The following is an 18,178-nucleotide window of genomic DNA, read 5'->3' on the forward strand; positions in this document are numbered from 1 at the left end:
TTTTATATAGTTGACTTTATCAATCTTTTTTAATGGCTTTTTGATTTTTGAGTCATGGTTAAACTTTTCCCACTATGAGATGATAAATTCTCCCATGCTTTCCTCGAGTGCTTTCATGGTTTTATTTTGATTTTTCTAGCATTTAAATCTTTGATCCCTTTGGAGCTCATGCTGGTGGTCAATGTCAGGCGAAGATCTAATTTTTTTTCCCAGTTTGCTACCTAGTTGTCCCAACATCACTTATTAAAGAGTCCATTCTCCACTTTGAGATGCCATCTTTATCAAATACCAAATTCCCCTGTGCAATTAGGTCTATTTCTGGACTTTCTATTCCAGTCCATCGGTCTGTTTGTCTCTCCCAGAACCCAAACCAAGTTGTTTTAACTATTGAGGCTTTAAATATTATTATCTAGTAGTATTATAGTAAGATGAGTGTTGCCTTTTATTATTTTTTTTTTTTTAGAATTTTTCTAGTATTATTCTCTCTCCCTTTGTCTCTCTCTGTTTTTTTTTTTTTTTTTTTTCTTTTCTTTTTCTTCCTGAGGGGTAAGGAACCTCAGGAAATCTTATGGGACTTATACTCCTGTAGGGGAACAGAAAATAAACAAGTAAGTACATGTCATTTGGTAGTGGCTAAGAAAAAAAATACAAAGCCAGCAAAAGGACAGAGGCAACTAGGGAGTAGTATCTAGATGGGCATCCAGGGAAGGTCCCTGGTTGGGGGGGGGTACCTGAGTGGAGAGGAGGCGGTGCCGTGGATACCTGGGGGAAGACATTCCTAGCAGGACCAAGGGCAAATGCAGAGGCCTGAGGCAGGAGCATGCTTGGCACGTTGAAAAACAGCAAGGCCGCCTGTGCGCCTGTGCGGCTGGAAGGGAGGGATCAGAGGGGAGAGTGGGAGGCGATGAGGTAGATCGTGCAGGGCCTTGTAGGTCACTGCAAGGACACTGGCTTTTCCTCTGACACTGGGAGCCATGAGAGAGGGGGTGAGCAGAAGAGTGACAGGTTCTGACCTCTGTTTTAACAGGAGCACTCAGGCTGCTGTGTGGGGCGCAGACTGCGGGCAATAGGATTTGGGATGGGTGAATGAATTGTAATTCGGTTTCCTTGTCCATCTTCCCCCACCACACTGGGAGATTTGCAAGGACAGGCACTGGGCTAATTCAGCTCTATAAGCCAAGTGCCAGGCACAGAGCAGGCATGCACAAACATTGTGCAAGGAAGAAGGGAGGGAGGACAGAGGAGACAGGAGGAGACAGGAGAGGTAGAGTCCCCCAGGGCATCAGTCCCCAACCATTTTTGCACCAGGGACCAGTTTTTGGAAGACAATTTTTCCACGGACCGGGGTAAGCGATGGTTTTGGTATGATTCAAGCGCATTGCATTTATTGTGCAGTGAAACCTCTCTGCTAATGACAATCTGTATTTGCAGGTGCTCCCCAGCGCTAGCATCACCACCTCAGCTCCACCTCAGATCATCAGGTATTAGATTCTCCTAAAGGAGTGCACAACCTAGATCCCTGGCATGCGCAGTTTACAGGCGGAGCTTATGCGGTGATACAAGTGACAAGGAACAGCTGTAAATACAGATGAAGCTTCCCTCACCAGCTCACTAGCTCACCTGCCACTCACCTCCTGCTGTGGGGCCTGGTTCCTAACAGGCGACAGACTGGTACCAGTCCTCTGCCCGACCCCGGGGGTGGAGACCACAGCCCTAGGGAATGGCTCTACAAAGGCCACAGAAAGTAGAGGGAGCAGGGATGATGAGAGTGCCTATTCCCCAGCAGAGACCAAGGCCAAGAGGTGATGAATCAGGAGGGAGCTGGGCCCCCCAACCCATTGGCTGCCCAAGCCAGGATCTGTGACCCTCTTCAAGAATCAGGTTATGGCTGGGCGAGGTGGCTCATGCCTGTAATCCTAGCACCCTGGGAGGCTGAGGCAGGAGGATCGCTTGAGCTCAGGAGTTCAAAATGAGCCTGAGCAAGAGTGAGACCCTGTCTCTACCAAAAAGAAAGGATTAAAAAAAAAAAAAAAAAAGACCCAGCCAGGCATGTGGCACACACCTGTAGTCCCAGATACCCAGGAGGCTGAGGCAGAAGGATTGCTTAGAGCCCAGGAGTTGGAGGTTGCAGTGAGCTACAATGACGCCATTGCACTCTACCCAGGGCGACAGAGTGAGACTGTGTCTCAACAACAACAAAAATCCCACAAAACAACAACAACAAAAAACAAGGCAATTGAACACCCCTCCTCAAAACCGATTAATAAAGTAAGAAGAAGAAAAAAAAAAAAAAAGAACCAGGTTATGTGCAATTTATGCTGGAGTTTTGCCACCAGAGGAGCCCTGGGAGAGGCCGTGTTCCTCAGGGTGAATGTTGAAAGGTGAGATGACCCGGAGGAGAGAAGAACAACTTTGCGGAATCCTGGCACACTGAGGCCCTGCAAAAGGTAATCTGGCCCCTTAACAGGTGGCAAGCGAGGCCGTGAAGGAAAGGAACCCATCTAAGGTCACACAGCAAGTAAGTGGCCCAGACTGGTTTTAGGGGCTTGGTCTCTATAAGATACCTCTTTGGCCGCTGCCTAATTTGGTCTGGGTCCCTCTGCGGTTTTAGGGAGTGACCAAGTACAGAAGGAAGGGAAGACTCCTGGTATTCCCAGCCAGCTCTTAGCTGCTGCCAAGGCACAGCTGTTGAGTCCACACTGGGGATGGGACCCAGCTGTGGGAAACAGGAGCCATGGGACACTCTAGGACCTCAGGATGTTTAGGGCAGAATGGGCCTGGGAGCAAGGCAGGTAGACAAGAGGCACTAAGCTGAGGGGCAGAGGAAAGAGGTCAGGCTTGGAAGTTAGGCCTGACTTTGCCACTGTCTTGCTGTGTGACCTTAGCTAAGTAGCATCCACAAAGGTGCCTCAGTTTGTGCATCTGTAAAATGGGAACAGGGTCTCTTGCATTATAGGGCTGGCATGGGGGTTGAATGAAGGTATCGGAGTCCAGTGCTACCTGAAAATGCTTCCTTCCTGGCTTCTCCACTCCCAGACTGGGGACCTGGTATCCTTGTCCCCAGGAGATGCTGCTCACTATTCCTGATCAAAGGGGAAATGAGCTGTGATGGTGTCTCAACTCCCAGGTCTCCAGGTGGATGCAGGTTGTGCCAGTGCTGATGCCTATGGGCTCTACCAAGCCAGGTGAGCCTGCATGGTCCCTCAGGACTGGTGATCAGGCCCTCCTCAGAAAAGGTGATCATTCTCTCTGGGCCTCAGTTCCAGGGAATCTCTTGGAGGTGGGCAGGAATTAGAAGCCTTCTAACAAATTATTGGAGTGGGTTGCTTTAAAAAATTAGTGAGCCTCCTGCCTCTAGAGGTATGTAAGCCAAGACTGGACAAGCATTGGGTTAGAGAGTCCCTCTCATCAATTCAATAAACTCTGATTAAGACTCTCCTTTGGGCCAGTTCCTTGCCCATCATTGTCATTGAGGGATACAGTAACAAGACATCCTTACCCTCCTGTAACTTACATTCTAATAGGGAAGAGAGACATTAAATAGTGTCAAGAAAGTGCATTCTCCGATATAGCAGGGGCTGGTCATGGAGCCTTGCCCTCCCACCCACAGAGGAAGTGACTTCTAAATTGAGATTTGAAGGATAAATGCGAGTTAACTAGGGAAGGGAAGAGTGTTCAGGTCTGAGAGAACAACAGGTGCAAAAGCCTAAAGACAAGAGAGAGCTTTTACACATTGTCAAGGAGCTGAAAGTTCAGCATGGCCAGAGGGAAGGAGGCAAAAAGGGGAGTGGCTTTGCTGAATGAGGTCAGCTGTCACTCATCAGTCCTCAACTAAACAGGGACCAGTCTTAGGGGTAAGGATCCACTCTCTCCCATGATGGTCAAGGATGAGGAATTAGCCAGGTCGAAGGAGAGGGGATGGGGCAGGGAAGTGATCCCAGCAGAGGGAATCGTATGTACAAGTTGCTGGAGGAGAGGAAAGAGAACTACAAGCTCATTCTGGCTAGAGCCTGGTGGGAAGGGAGGGCAGGAGGCTTGGGTGAGAATAGAGACCCAGGCATTGTGGTCTTGTGGGTCTTTCTGAGTGGCCCGAGCGTCATAGGGAGCTGAGGGGTACACGCAGGCCAGAAGGGCTTTATGCAGGGGCATGCATCCTTGGTAGGGTCATGGAGGAACATTGCCCTGGGATGCCCTTTATGGTCCCTGCAGCCCCTAAGACCTCAAAGAACCTCTGGGGAGCCTAGTCCTCTTAGGCACAATCTCATTAGAGCCATCTCAGGGAGGATGAAGAAACTCATTTGTCAGAGGAAGCTCAGAGAAGTCAAGTGACACGGCTAGAGGGCCCCGAGTAGGGGTGGATGGTTGGGGAGAATGAGGGGAGTGTGGGGAAAGAAAGGGGTGAGGGCTGGTAAGAAGAGAAAGCCAGAGGCCGGACACCAGGAGTTGGGGCCAGCTCTCAGCTCATCACTGACTCTTGACCCAAGAAGTCTTAGCTTCCAGGACCTCGGTGCTGGAAAGACAATTCACTCATGCTAGGATGGGGGAAGCGAGGCCCCCAGAGGTTAATTGCTCTAGGCCACAGAACAAATCAGCTGCAAGGTCAGAGTCAGGAAGGAGGAACTAGCAACTGTGGAGCACCTAGTATATGCAAGCCCAGCGCAGGGTCACATCATTCAATGCAGGTGTTACTTCATTTCACAGATGAGCAGACTGAGGTCCAGAAGGCGTGGCTTTTTTTTTTTTTAAGTATCAGTAATACTGAAGAAGGCGTTACTTGTTCAAGGGCACACAGAGTTAGGGCTGAGAAACCAGGCCTGTACACGCCTAGTCCGCAGCTCTTCTGGGTCTGAGTTTGGGGCGAAGGAAAGAAGCAGAGCGTGTCAAGGAGAGTGAGGGGGGCGGTGGGACTGTGTTTCTGGGACTTTCCTCGCTGAGGTCAGGCCACGAAATAGCCGCGCTCCACTGAGCGCCCGGAGGCTCGGTCACACTCTGCGCCCGCCGGCTGCGGGAAGCGGTGCCGCTGCAGCGCGCGTCCCCTCCGCTGTCCCATTACCGCCTAGAACGGCGGCAGCCCCGAAAACCGCTCGGCGCTTCGCCGGCTACACGAACGTGCCCCCGGGCGACCCTGACGCGCCGAAGCAGGCGCTGCGGCCGCACGACCCCAGTGCAGTCTACGCGGACACCTGGCCACGCTCCTTCGCCCGCTACTGCTTCGGTTTCTACGCGGACCGCAGCGGCGGTGAGTGTGGGCGCGGCTGCTCCGCGCCCGCCAATCAGGGAGCAGCTCTGGCCCCGGACACGCCTCCCATGTGACGCCAGGAAGCCGACCCCGGAAGCCCCGCCCAGTTCCTCGCGCCGAGGGTGGGGGCAGTGGGTGGGGGACAGTGGGTGGGGGCCCTCGAAGGGTGAAAATAATTCCCATGTGAGTCGCTCACATTGTAACTGCCCTAAGAAATCCAGGCAGGGCAAACAGATTCCTAATTTTAAAATGTACTTACTCACTCACTCATCCTCCATCTATATTTTGTGTCCATCCACTCAGCAGAAGTTGTTGGGTGCCTCTATGGGCCAGGCGCTGTGGTGGGTGCTGGCGATAGAGTGGTGACCCTTGTGCTTGTGTCTAGTGAGGAAGCCTGACGATAACAAAAGCTTATGCCAATCATGTTTTTATTACAGCCATCATCAATTCTAGGAACGTAGGGTACAGGCTGCTGCAATAACCAGGTGCCTAATTTGGACTGGGCTTCAGGTCCCTGGAGAAGTTACACTGAGCCGACTCCTGAAGCAGCAAGAAGTGTTCCAGGCAGAGGGAAGAGCTTATGCAAAGGCCTTGAGGTTGGCAGGCACGCGGAGGGTTCTGGGAAGGAAAAAGAGGCCAGTATGTCTGAAAAAGGAGTTAGGGAAGGAAAGAAGGTGAGATGAGGCTCTGGAGGATTTGCAGATTATTCAAGACCTTGAAGGCCACCGCAAGGAAGTAGGATTTTCTTCTAAGTGCGGTGGGTATTTAGTGTTTTAAGATCTTCCTAGTTGTGTGTGGAGAATAGACAACAGTGGACACAGGGTAAGAGCAGACCCTGGGAGACGAGGGGGTGCCCTCCAAGCAGGAGGGTATCGAGCTAGATAAGAGGGGGCCACATGGGTAGAAAGACATAAACAGACTCAAACAATTAGAAGGTACAAATAGGCAGGCTGGTTGATGGATTGAATGTGGGGGGGTGGGTGAGGCAGAGGGAGGTTAAGATTAAGTCATTCATTCATCAGACGATTATTTGTAGAGTTCCTTGTGGGTGCCAGGCACTGTTCTAGAAAGGCAGACTCTCTGGGTTAAAATCCTGGCCCTGTCACTTGCTAGCTGTTTGCCTTAGGGAAGTTATTTAACCTCTTTGTGCCTTGATTTCTTCATCTGTAAAACGGAGATCCTAAGAACATCCAATAGTATTGTTGTAAGGGATAATGAGTTAATATATGCAAAACCTTGGATCTGGGTGTTTGCAGCTGGATTCTGAGGCTGGAGTCTGGGACTTGGGTACATGGGGCTGATTGCTTGGGCCTGATTCTTGGTGTAATCAAATCTCCATTTCTTTACTGGCCTTATACAGAAAACTAAAACAGGAGGATATACTAGAGCAGTGGTTCCTACACTTGGCTGCACATTAGAATCACCTGAAGATCATTTTCTAAAATTTTACAGCCCAGGTTGCACCCAAGACCAATTAAATCATAATCACTATTGGTGAGACACAGGTATCAGTAGTTTTTTGAAGCCCCCAGGTGATTCCAATATACAGAGAAGTCGGGAACCACTGTGGTAAGGAGAAACAAGGAGGCATTTTTAACGTCGGTAGTCAGGAAGGGCTTCTCTGAGGAGGTGACATTTGAGTGGACACCAAAGAGTAAATAAGGAGCCATCACTGGAAAGTCAGGGTTTTGGAAAAGCCTTTAGGAAGGTGTCCCCTAGCCTAGACATCTGCATGCCTAGAGGTGCCTTTGCCCAAAGTGGAGAAGATTGAGGGAGGAATGGGCTTGGATTGTTGGGTTCCAAGAGAATGGATGAGTAATTGTGGCTGAGTGAAGACACTCTGCCCCTTCTGGAGGTCAGCACTTGGAGCAGCTGAACCACACCACGCCCCCAGTAACTATGGGTGCTGGAAGGCAAGCCTCACTGGTTCATCAAGAGTTCATGGTCACCACTGTGGGGCATCAGTGGCTACATCCTCATGTCTGCCAAGACCACCACCTATGGCATCACCACCACTGCCACCTACCCTATCCTTCTGTGATCCGTAACTGAACAGCTCCTGGCCGATACCCCTGCCTGCTACTGGGACTTCCCCCTCCTCATGCCTGTCCCTGGAGAGAGGCCGGCAAGGGCTGTCCACTGGGCAGACTGTGGTGAGGCAGAGACTTGGTCAGAGTCACCCAACAATGCTAAGGGGTGGTGGGTCCCAAACCAAGCCCCTGCCTCTCTGCCTCAGGCTGGCTTCAGGAGGCCTCTCTTTCCCTGCCCTCCTGCTTCTGACCGTGTTGGGAGATCTGGTTTTCCATGGTTGGGGGTATGGGTGGATGGAGGCCGGGCACCACCCTGGACAGGCAAGTGTATGTGAATAGAACAGAAGCAGTAAAATTGCACCAATTTGTGTTGTGTGATTATTTGTCGTGCCTGGGCTGGCATTTGCCTTGGTGTTGGCTACAGGAGGAAGTCCAATAAATACATCCTGGGAGAGTGATTGGGGACAAGCTCTCCTGTGGGGTCATTCAGTCATACAGTTAAAAAACCACTAGGCCCCTGCCAGCCTCTTACTGGGCACTGGACACTTCTCTGGGAGCTGGTGCTTGGAGCTGGGAACTGGGGCTGGATATTTAAGACCAAGTACTTGGGGCTGAGTTCTGAAGCTGGGTACTGGGACTTGAGTATGTGGGGCTAGGAGCTCGGGCTTGCTTTTTAGAATAACTAAGGCCCCATTTCTTTATTGTCTTATACAGATGAGCCTGTCCCCTAACCTGTCCTTTCTGCGGCTTCACAGCACATGGCTTCCCATGTGTGACCCTGCCTGTCCCAGCAGCTGTCTGCTCCACGAAGACCCCACAGGGAAGGAAAAGAGAAGGCTCTGGGCCTCTTCATGGGGCCTTCCTGGGACCCCTTTTCTCTCCCCCTAAGCCAGGAAGCCCATGCTCCCTAATCTTCCACCCCTCCCCCAAGCCATCTGCTTAAAGGAAGTGGCTCCTGGGTTCTTCACAGGAAGCCACAGTCCTCCTCTGCCTCAGCAACCTCCAGCTGCTGCTGGCTAGGCCCCCTTCCCGGCAGAATACAGGGATGCTCTGTACCTAGCATCACCCTCTGCTGCCCAGCCAAGAAGTGTGGGTTGCTCCTCTCTCCTTTAAATCCTTGTGGCTCAGATCTGGGGGGACAGGCTGTGGGCGTGGAGGGGAGACCTGATTGCAGAGAGTCCAGAATGTTCAGGAGTTTGGAGGTCCCTGAATTGTAGGACTGAGGGTCTGAAGGGGAGAGGAGGGGGCAGGCCCTGCCGGGATCCTCAGATGGACCACTCCCGTGAGCTCCGGGAGCTTCTGCTGCATAGCAGGGGCAGGGTCTATTCATTTAGGTCCCTAGCCACCGCGGAGGGGCCTGCCCTTGGGACGGCGCTTGGTAATTGTGGAGCTGCTCCAGGCTGAGGAAGGCAGATGAAGATTCCAAGGTGGGGCTGCACTGCCACCTGGTGGTCAGACTGGCACATAGCACCATGAAATTGTGGGAGCCTCTGCGGGGAGAGGGAGTGGACGCGACGTTCAAGGGTGTGGGGACCTGGAAGGCCCTTTAAAGAAGGGAAATCCCTAGATAAAGGAATTTGTTGGAAAGCAAGATACCCCAAACCTGAGTGCTTGAGAAAGCTATTCTAGGTCTGGATGAGAGTCCAACTCCTCTCCTTCCCCATTTTACAGACTAGGAAACTGAGGGAAATGATAAGGAAAGAAGACCTTGATACTGTCTAACGCCAAGTCAGTCAGAGATGGGATCTATTTCTGGGCTCATCTAAGGTGTGGTCCCAGAGTGAGGAGCCGCCTTGCTAGTTTCTAGTTACCCTCGTTTGTGACCAAACATGGCATCTCCCAGCACCATCACCCATCACTTTAGTCATCAAAATTGGCACCACAAAGTGGCTTTTGGCTGCTTCCAAAAATAAAATTCACCCTAAGAGGGCTAGGATCTGACAGGGCCAAGGAGACTCAGAAGCATGTGCTGCCAGCTCAGCAGATGTTTTAGAGCAGGAAGCTCCAGAGACCATGACATCCAACACCCGCAACCCCTGTTTTAAAAACAAGGAAGTTGGGACTCAGAGAAAGTAACTTGGCTGAGGTGACCCAACCCTGGGGCCGGGTCAGGACTCAGCTCTGCATCTCTCGGAAGGCCATTGCCAGGGAGGCATCTAGAGATGCACTGAGTATCTCTTGACTGTTGCACTAGTGTATCCTGGTGTGTGTTCACCATTCTGCCGCAGGCTTCGTAGACGGGATGATTGTGGTCTGTGAAGGCTGGCAAGGGTGAGAGTGGGTGAAAGGATATAGGGGCAAGGAAGTGGTGAGCGGGCGGGAGAAGAGGGGTCATGGATCCTTTTAGGGGCTCCTCATTTGTGCACTGTGAGCTCCAAGTAGCTAGGAACTAGGTCTCTTCCACTGCGGTGTCCTTAGCACCTGGCACAGTGCCTGGCGCAGACTAAGAACCCAGTGAACACCTGCAGAATGAAGGCCTCGCCTTACCCTGCTCAGGTCCAAGGGGAGCCTGTGGAAGGTGGAGTCTCCCCATAAAGGACTGGTCTGGTCATTTTCTTTCTTTCTTTTTTTTCTTTTTTTGAGACAGAATCTCACTCCGTTGCCCTGAGTAGGGTGCCATGTCATCAGCCTGGCTTACAGCAACCTCAAACTCCTGAGCTCAAACGATTCTCAGGCCTCGGCCTCTCAGAGTGCTGGGATTACAGGTATGAGCCACTGGGCCCAGCCAGGACTGGTCATTTTCAGTGTCATTCAGCCTTAGGACTGCTGAGGCCTCAGATCTAAACTCCTGGGAGCAGAGCTGTCTCTGTCTTGATGCTATCCAAGGGAATAAATGGAAAGGGGTGCTTCTGGGATGAGAGACCCTAATTTGGTGCCTACTTTTGGAAGAAAGCAAGAACATCATCTGTGAGCCCCAGAGACAAACCCCGACTAAGTTGGATGATCTAATTCCTGATTGTCACTTGGCTATTTCCTCTGTGTTTTATGCAAGTCCTTAACCATAATTATAATTACATTTACTGAGTGCTTTCCATGTGCTGTGTTGTCCTTCCCTTCCTAGTCACAAGGCCTGTGGGCTCATACGCAAGTTCTGTGAGGAAAGGGAGGCCTTGCTGACCCCTCAAAAAGCTGATGTCGTACCCTTTCCCCAGAGCAAGGGCCTGGCCTTATGTTCTCCACCTGAGGTGAGCACGCTGGTGCTTCCTGACAGAGCGGAGACCTGGCTTCTCCATGTCTGCCTCATCAGAGAAGTAACCAGAAGCTTCTCTCAGTGAGAACAAACTGAGCTCTCCCTCCCCAAGCACCTCGTGAAATCGAGCCTGCCATTCCTGCTGTGACAGGGGGAGCAGGAGGCTGTGCTGGGCAGGAGTCCAGAGGAGGCGATGTCTGAGCCGGGTTTGCAAGGACGGAAGGGACTTTTTCAGGCGGATCAGCTTCAGAAGGAATTCCAGGCAGAGAGAACAGCATGTGCTAAGGCCCAGACACAAAATCAACTGGTTTTGTTCCAGGAGCTGTGGTTGACTTGATGGGAAAAAGGGGGTGGGGGGGTGTGGATGGAGCAGGCCAGAGCCAGATCTTGCTGGGCTTCTCATTGCAAAAAATGACTCACAGAAGGACAAAGTGTTTTCTGGGAGATGTTTATTCTGTTTTCTCACCTATGTCATTGTGGAGAGTGACAGAGAAAGTGCTGGATTCTCACTATCAGAGGGAAGGCAAGGAGGGAGGAGGGGGTTCCTGGGAGCCGCTGGCTACTCCTCATCCTCTGTCTTGCTCTCCACGTACTTGTGGGCAGAGTAGCCCAGAAGGGCACCAACGTTGCCCATGAGGACACTGCTGCCACCAGCCCCTGTAAAGCAAGCACAGATGGGTCACTGGGGCCCAAGCACCAGGTCTGGGAATCCAAGTATCTGGAAACCATTGGTGGAGTCCAACCCCCTGGTTTCCAGATGGAGAAACAGAGGCCCAGAGAGGGGATGGGGCTTCTGCAAAGGGAATTCTATTTCCACCCTGCCTTGCCATGCCAAATCAGAGACGTGTTACAGAGATGAAAAAGGCAGAAATAATGGCTCCTTCACTTCCAGTCTGCAATGAAAACACCACATTATTCATGATGCTAACAGCCACCTTTGGGGAGCCCTCACTGTGTGGGTACTGGGGGTTCACAAGCAAGGGATCATTTCATCCTTGTCACAGGCCTGTGACATGTGAGAGGACAGGGGATATCTTATAACACAGGGACGTCCCTGGCCTTGTGGCCCACACCCTGCACCTGCCACTGCAGGGGTGTGGCCTGGTCTGTGTCTTCCTCTCTCAGCCCTCCCAGAAGGGCTCTCTCCTTTTGGGCTGTTCTTTGGGCTTTTGCCATCCAGAATTGAGAGAAGATGGAAGGTTCAGAAAGGCAGAGGGGAAGTTTGTCAGGGGCAGTTTTCTCTAGGACTTTGGAGGCCTCAGAGGGTGGGGGAGAGAGAAAGAGAGAGAGAAGTGAAGGTGATTTTTTTTTTTTTTTTTTTTTTAGAGAGTCATTCCGAGCTCTGTATCTGTCCCCTTCATGGTGTTCAAAATGTGCATATCAAGACCAGGGTTGGTGTGAGATTGACTCACATTTCTCAGCCACTGTGGTCTCTGAGATTGAGCAGATTCAAAAAATGTTAACCCGAGGATGACCATCAGGATTTACAGTTGAGGGAACTGAGGCTTGCTGTGACTTGGCCAAAGCATCCGTGAGGCACCTGGCCTTAGAGGCTAAAAGCGAGGCTTCTGGCATCATACTGACTGGGTTCGAATCCTGACTCTGGTTCGAATCCTAGCTGGGGAAAATTGAGTAAATTACTTAATTCCTCGGTGCCTCAGTTTCCCCATATGTGTGATGAAAATAAGAAGAATATCCACCCCACGGAGCCGAGTTGGCCCGTGAAAAGGGCTCAGAACAGTAAAGAACGTCCCCGCCAGAGGACCGCACTCACCGAGGCTCTGCAGCGTGGCCACCAGCCCCCCAGCGGGAACGCCACCCCCGTTCAGGACCGCGGACCAGCTCATCAGCGAGGCAGCCACCGAGTTGGCCGCGATGCCGGCGCCCGTGAAGCCCAGGAGCGGCAGCGCCGAGACCGCGAGCCCTGGAGGAAGAGGAGGCGGTGAGCGAGCGCCGGGCAGGGCCCCGCGCCACCCGCCGGGGCTCTCCGCCCTTCGGACCCACCTCCTCCGACAGCCATGTAGGTCAGGGTGCCCCAGATGCCCCAGTCGCTGTCCTTTGAGCTCTCTTTTTCTTTTCTGCCTGCGGGAGAGCGGACAAAGTGGAGCCGGGGAAGGCGCAAGGGTCCCCTACTCTGTGCCTCGGACCGCTCCCAGAGGTGGGGCCCCCCTCCTCCCATTCAGAGAGCCTCACAGAGAGGAAGGGATTTTTCCCTAGGTGCCAAGCCTGGCACAGAACCGCCATTGAGTAAATTTGGGTAGAATGGAGCAATTGACAGAGTAGGGGGATTTGAATCCGGGACTCAGGCTATACAGCAATTGTCCCCTGTAACAGCTCCTCTAGTTCAGAAGCACGCCAGGGCCTCCACATCGGGCATTCTGACACTCTACACAGGATCCAGAAACTCTTCCCTTCTTCCTCCCATGCTCCTCCCACCCTCCAGGGTTCTTACCTGCTGCTCCCCCGACGCAGGTGAAGAGTAGCAAGTAGCACAAGAAGAGCGATACCGCCTTCTGCCGCATGGTGGCGCCGCGCTCAGGGTTTATCGCTAGACCTGAGGCTGGGTGAGAGGCGGGGACGGTCCCCAGAGCTTTTCTGGAGCTCAGTAGCTCCCTCCTGCAATTCAATTCTGACACTATACTGTCAGATCCCACAGACTGCGGGCTCAGTCCCCAAGACTGCCAGTCGAAAGCCCCAGGTTGTTTTACCTGTGCTTCTGAGTGACCGGCTATTAATCAGAGTCCCCGCAATCTCCTCCTTGGGTTTGATTAACTTGTTAGAGCCACTCAGGGAAACACTTTACTTACATTTACCGGTTTATTCTAAAGGATGTTACAGAGGATACAACCACCTGCCTAGGGCTGCCAGCCATCAGTCAAATAATTAGACTTTTATTACTCAAAAGACACATCACTTTGAAGATGCCAAGGATTTTAGGAGTTGTATGCCAGAAAATAGGGGACAAAGATCAAGTATTGGTATCTCACAGTATCACAGAGGGTAACGGAGCTTGCCCAAGGTCACACAGCAAACTGTGCAACCTAGATACACATTCAAGACTGATGGAATTCAAAACCTGTGCTCTTTCCTTTATACCACAAAATGACAAAATACATATGCCCCCCAAACCCACCTCTAATGTGATTTTTGTCAGCTCAATGCTATTTCCTTAAGTTAAAAATAAACAAAAAAGCCTTCCATGTATTGAGCACTTAGCACTTTACGGCACAAGGTCTATTTGTACCTATAAAAAAACCCGTGAAGTAGATACTATTCTTATCAACCATGTGTTATAGATAAGGAAACTAAAGCTCAGAGAGGTTAAATAAAATTCCCAAGGCTGCCCAGCCAGGAAGTGGCAAAGTCAGCATTTAAACCCACAACTGATGCCCAAGACCACCCTTTCAACAACCACTCCAGATTGCTTCATCTATCCTTAAAGATGAACTCTGTCACATTAGATCCTACCATAAAGGGGCTTCAGAAATCATCCAGTGCTTTGGACAGGTAAGGTAGCTTAATCTTCATCTTACAGAGAGGAAGTAACTAAGGCCCCAAGAGGTGGAGTGACAGGGTTAAGGCCACAGAGAGAGCTGGTATGGCACCTATAAGCTGGGTCTCATGCCTTTTGCCGTTTTGTATCCCATCTCCCTAAAAGCCCCAACCCGTGCCCTTAGACTAGCCCCATCCTAGGGCACTAAAAGGGACTCAGGGCTGCTGCCTCCCTGGGGAATGGGCGTCCTGGCTCCCGGAGCATGAGGCTCGCAGGCAGGCAGGCTGGCAGAGGGTGGCAGCTTTGATACCCACACTTCACAGCTCCTGGGTTTACCTTGGAGGAGAGAAGAGAAGCAATGTTCCTGCTGGAGCCTGCTGGTAGATGGAGCAGCATCGAGTACACGGCTCTCCGGCTGCAGGCTGGCTTTTTATAATCACATTTGGATGCCCCCATCTCGCTGCCGGCAGCCAATCCCTGTCAAGGTTTCCATTTCCCCGCACTCAGCTGAGTTTCATTTTCTCCTCTGTGCGCTGCCTACTGGCAGAAACGTGGAATTCAAGCTGGGGACTTTGGGGATAGGAGGAGTCAAAGCATGTCTCATATAGCAGGACCATAGCCCTTCGGTGCTCAGTGAAGCCTGACCAATGGCTCCCCTTGGGGCCCAGAGGTTTTTCACAATCCAACCCAATTAATAACAACACGTAATTTAATCATACTTAATTTAATAATAAATACCTCATTGATTGAGCCCTTGCTGCATGCCAGGGCCTATACAAAGTTCTCTATGTACATGATTTCTTTCCAAAATCCCACAACAATAGTCTTGTGACATGTGACATACCATATAGAGTTTTTTTGTTGTTTTTGTTTTTTTGAGACAGAGTCTCACTCTCTCATTCTGTCCCCCAGGCTAGAGTGCCGTGGCATCAGCCTAGCTCACAGCAACCTTAAACTCCAGGTCTCAAGCCATACTCCTGCCTCAGCCTCCCAGGTAGCTAGGACTACAGGCGTGCACCACCATGCCCAGCTAATTTTTCCTATTTTTAGTAGAGACAGGATCTTGCTCTTGCTCAGGCTGGTCTGGAACTCTGGAGCTCAAGCAATCCTCCGACCTTGGCCTCCCAGAGTGCTAGGATTACAAGCATGAGCCACTGCGCCCAGCCCATATACTATACTGTTTATAAATCCCACAAAACCTTGGAAATTAAATCATTTGTTCCATTGTTCTCTCTCTCTGTCTGAGTGCTTCTGGGTGATGGGCATATGGTGACACCAGTGAAGCCCATGTTCATGTGGCCAGATTTGTACACCCTTAGCTTTAAAATGGATCTCCTGGCCCTAGGTAATGGGTTGAGCATTCTTTAAAGCCTTTGGATGGTGATGCTTGCAGAAACACTGTGGGTAAGAAATGCAACCCGTATGTGGAGGACATAGTAATTCCAGTAAGGATGAATTGTTGCCTTCCCCAAAGTGGAAGGGATCTGATGTAATTGACCTGCCACCGGATGACTGGTTACTGTCTCTGAGCAATGTTGCCATATTCCTACCTGCTGCTGGCAGATTGGCTATTTGTTGGCAATTGCTAGATCAGCCTTGATGAGAGGGAGCCCAAATTGTCGGGCCCATTTATAACCCCCACCCTGGCTATCACGGACACTCTTTTATGGGTCTATTGCAAAGCAACAGGGGGGCTAAGCTTAGAGGCAGGCTGACATCCGCAGGATGGGCCACCCTGACCGCCTGGCTGCAGAGCCAGGGGGTCTCTGGTCACCATGGATGTGAGACATGGAGATCCACATGCTTTATTCCCACTCCTATAGTTCCATCCATATGCCCCTTGCTCAGAACTGCTTATTCCTAATCTTCCAATCTGCTCTTCCCATGCCCTTGACCAGCTAGCCAAGCCATTTGCCACTTATTAGGAATTGGTGTGTGTTTGCACCTTAGCCCAGCTCTCTCCACACAAGGGAGATAAGAAAGCATACTGCTCATAGTTCTGTTCCCTGGGAGGGCTCACTACTGTCCTTTTGGGTGACCCCCAACTGGGACTGTAATAAGTGTGACACATTTGCAGCTCATACCAAAATACTAACTTATCTGTGAATTGCGTTCAACTCTTTTCCTCCTTTGTCAGCTGGTTTCAGGGAACCCTCCATGAGGCCATAAGTGGGGTCAAAGGAGAGGTGTCAGATACACAGAATTAGGTGCCACGGAAGCCCCCCAGTTCATTTAACTCACTTGTGCCTTTTGGACTCCTTTAGCCTTTGAATATACCACTTCCATCACATCTTGAATTATTGCTGTGCCTTTCTGATGATGTCTAACTTAAGGTATGAGCCACCTGGCATCCGGTAGTCACTACTGGGGCCCAGTGACACATCAGGAACTTTTTTTCCCAAATGGACCACAGTTAGTTTAGCCTTACTCCAGAGTCCTAGCAGATCTCACTGCAACTCTCCCGTTTGGACTTTCGGAGACTCCCTACAAAATCTTTGTCAATCTTTACACAGAAACATCCAGCAACATTGTGTCTACAGGATGATTTAATCCCAAGTGGCAGTATAGCTTGTTTTGTAGCCTGAACCTGCCGTTCGGCTAAGAGGAAAAAAAAAAACACTCAGAAAAAATCCACTCAACATGCCTTTTCTATTCTCTCACTTAACACCAACAATCAACACAGAAAACTTCTGTGACCAAATATGTGGAGGTTTTCCCCCTTCACCAAGCAGCAGACACTAGCTGGGTGTCCTCTGATTCAATTCTGACACTGTCTACCTGGAGATAGTGTTATTAGGCAAGTGGGCTTGCTGCCCAGTGCACACAGAAGCCAATATGGTGGCACCAGCTTTTGAGAAAAGAAAGGCTTTGTTGTAAGACTGGTCAGCGAGGAGACAGAAGGTGGACTTAACGCTATGTCCCTGATTTGGGGTCTGGGGCAAGTGTATGGACTCAGAGGGCAAGAGGAAGGATTTAGGAATGTTGGCTTGGTGGGGTCTGATTAGAAGGCTTTAAATTTGACCAAGGTATGTTGAGGCTGATTTTAGCCCTAGATCTTTTGGGCCAACAAACTCCTCACTTTTGAAAGAGTCCTGGCATTTAGGTTTTGGTCATGTCCCGGTCTTTTTGGTTTTGAGGGGAGGAATCATTGGTTTTGAGTGTTGTTAGAGGTCAAGCTTTTTTTTTACTGCATATGCCTGGGCTACATGACTTGCAGTTTTTGGCTCACTATACCTATAAGGTGACTCGACATTTTGTTATGGACAGAATAGGCCCTGTTTGGACTGGTCCCATGGTTACAATAGCATCAGATCCCACAGGTTGAGGGCTCAGTCCCCAAGGTTGCCCCCGCCCCTGTATCCGTCACAAGTCTGGGCCTCTGCAGAGAACTTCTGACTGACAGGCTTCAAGGTGGGGTTTCATGACCCTTTCTTTGGGTTTAATTTTATAGAGGGGCTAACAGAACTCTGGGAAACACTTACTTACATGTACTGGTTCATTATAAAGGATATTACAAAGGATATTACAAGGGATACAGATGAAGAGATGCGTAGGGTAAGGTAAGGGGGAAGGGGCACGGAGCTTCCCTGCCCTCCCTCGCATGCCACCCTCTAGGAACATCCACCAGTTCAGCTATTGGAAGCTCTTCAAACCCTGTCCTTTGGGTTTTTGTGGTGGCTTCATTATGTAGACATGACTGATTAAACCATTGGCCACTGGTGATCAACTTAATGTTTAAGCTCCTCTCCCCTCCCCAGAGGTTGTGAGGTGGGGCTGAAAGTCCCAGCCCTCTAGTACTGCCTTGGTCTTTCTGGTGACCAGCCCCCATCCTGAAGCTACCTAGGGGCTCCCAGCTATCGGTCAACTCATTAGTGTACAAAAAGACATCACTTTGCAGATTCCAAGGATTTGAGGAGTTGTATGCCAGGAAACAAGAATGAAGACCAAATTTATGTGTCACAATATCACAGCCCACACCCCAGTCTCCAATACTGCATCCCTTCCATCAAAAGGACGTACGATTCAAAAGACACTGCCACATTACTAAAATTCCATTCAATCATTAATAATTAGTCCAGTCCATCATATTGTATAAATGTCTTCCAGGGTGAGATCACTTTGCAGGCTTCATTCAATCTTGTCAGTTTCCAAAGCAAGCATAGTCTTGGCAAACATATAGCTTCCCCCTTTTAGGCAACTGGTATAATTGAGCTGAGAGACAATGT

At 50.6% G+C, this 18,178-nt stretch overlaps 1 protein-coding gene across 1 annotated transcript; it reads right to left on the reverse strand.

Moving 5' to 3' along the window:
• Positions 1–10,891: 10,891 nt before the first annotated feature.
• Positions 10,892–14,372, reverse strand: IFI6 (interferon alpha inducible protein 6). Its single transcript, XM_069477529.1, has 5 exons — positions 14,289–14,372; positions 12,912–13,075; positions 12,464–12,541; positions 12,234–12,383; positions 10,892–11,116 (listed from the first exon to the last, which is right to left on the reverse strand). Exons 2-5 carry the CDS (start codon positions 12,979–12,981, stop codon positions 11,019–11,021), a joined length of 396 nt encoding a protein of 131 aa, XP_069333630.1. The 5' UTR covers positions 12,982–13,075; positions 14,289–14,372; the 3' UTR covers positions 10,892–11,018.
• Between the last annotated feature and the right edge of the window lie 3,806 nt (positions 14,373–18,178).

This window comes from Eulemur rufifrons, chromosome 8 (assembly GCF_041146395.1).
Source record: "Eulemur rufifrons isolate Redbay chromosome 8, OSU_ERuf_1, whole genome shotgun sequence".
NCBI lineage: Eukaryota > Metazoa > Chordata > Mammalia > Primates > Lemuridae > Eulemur > Eulemur rufifrons.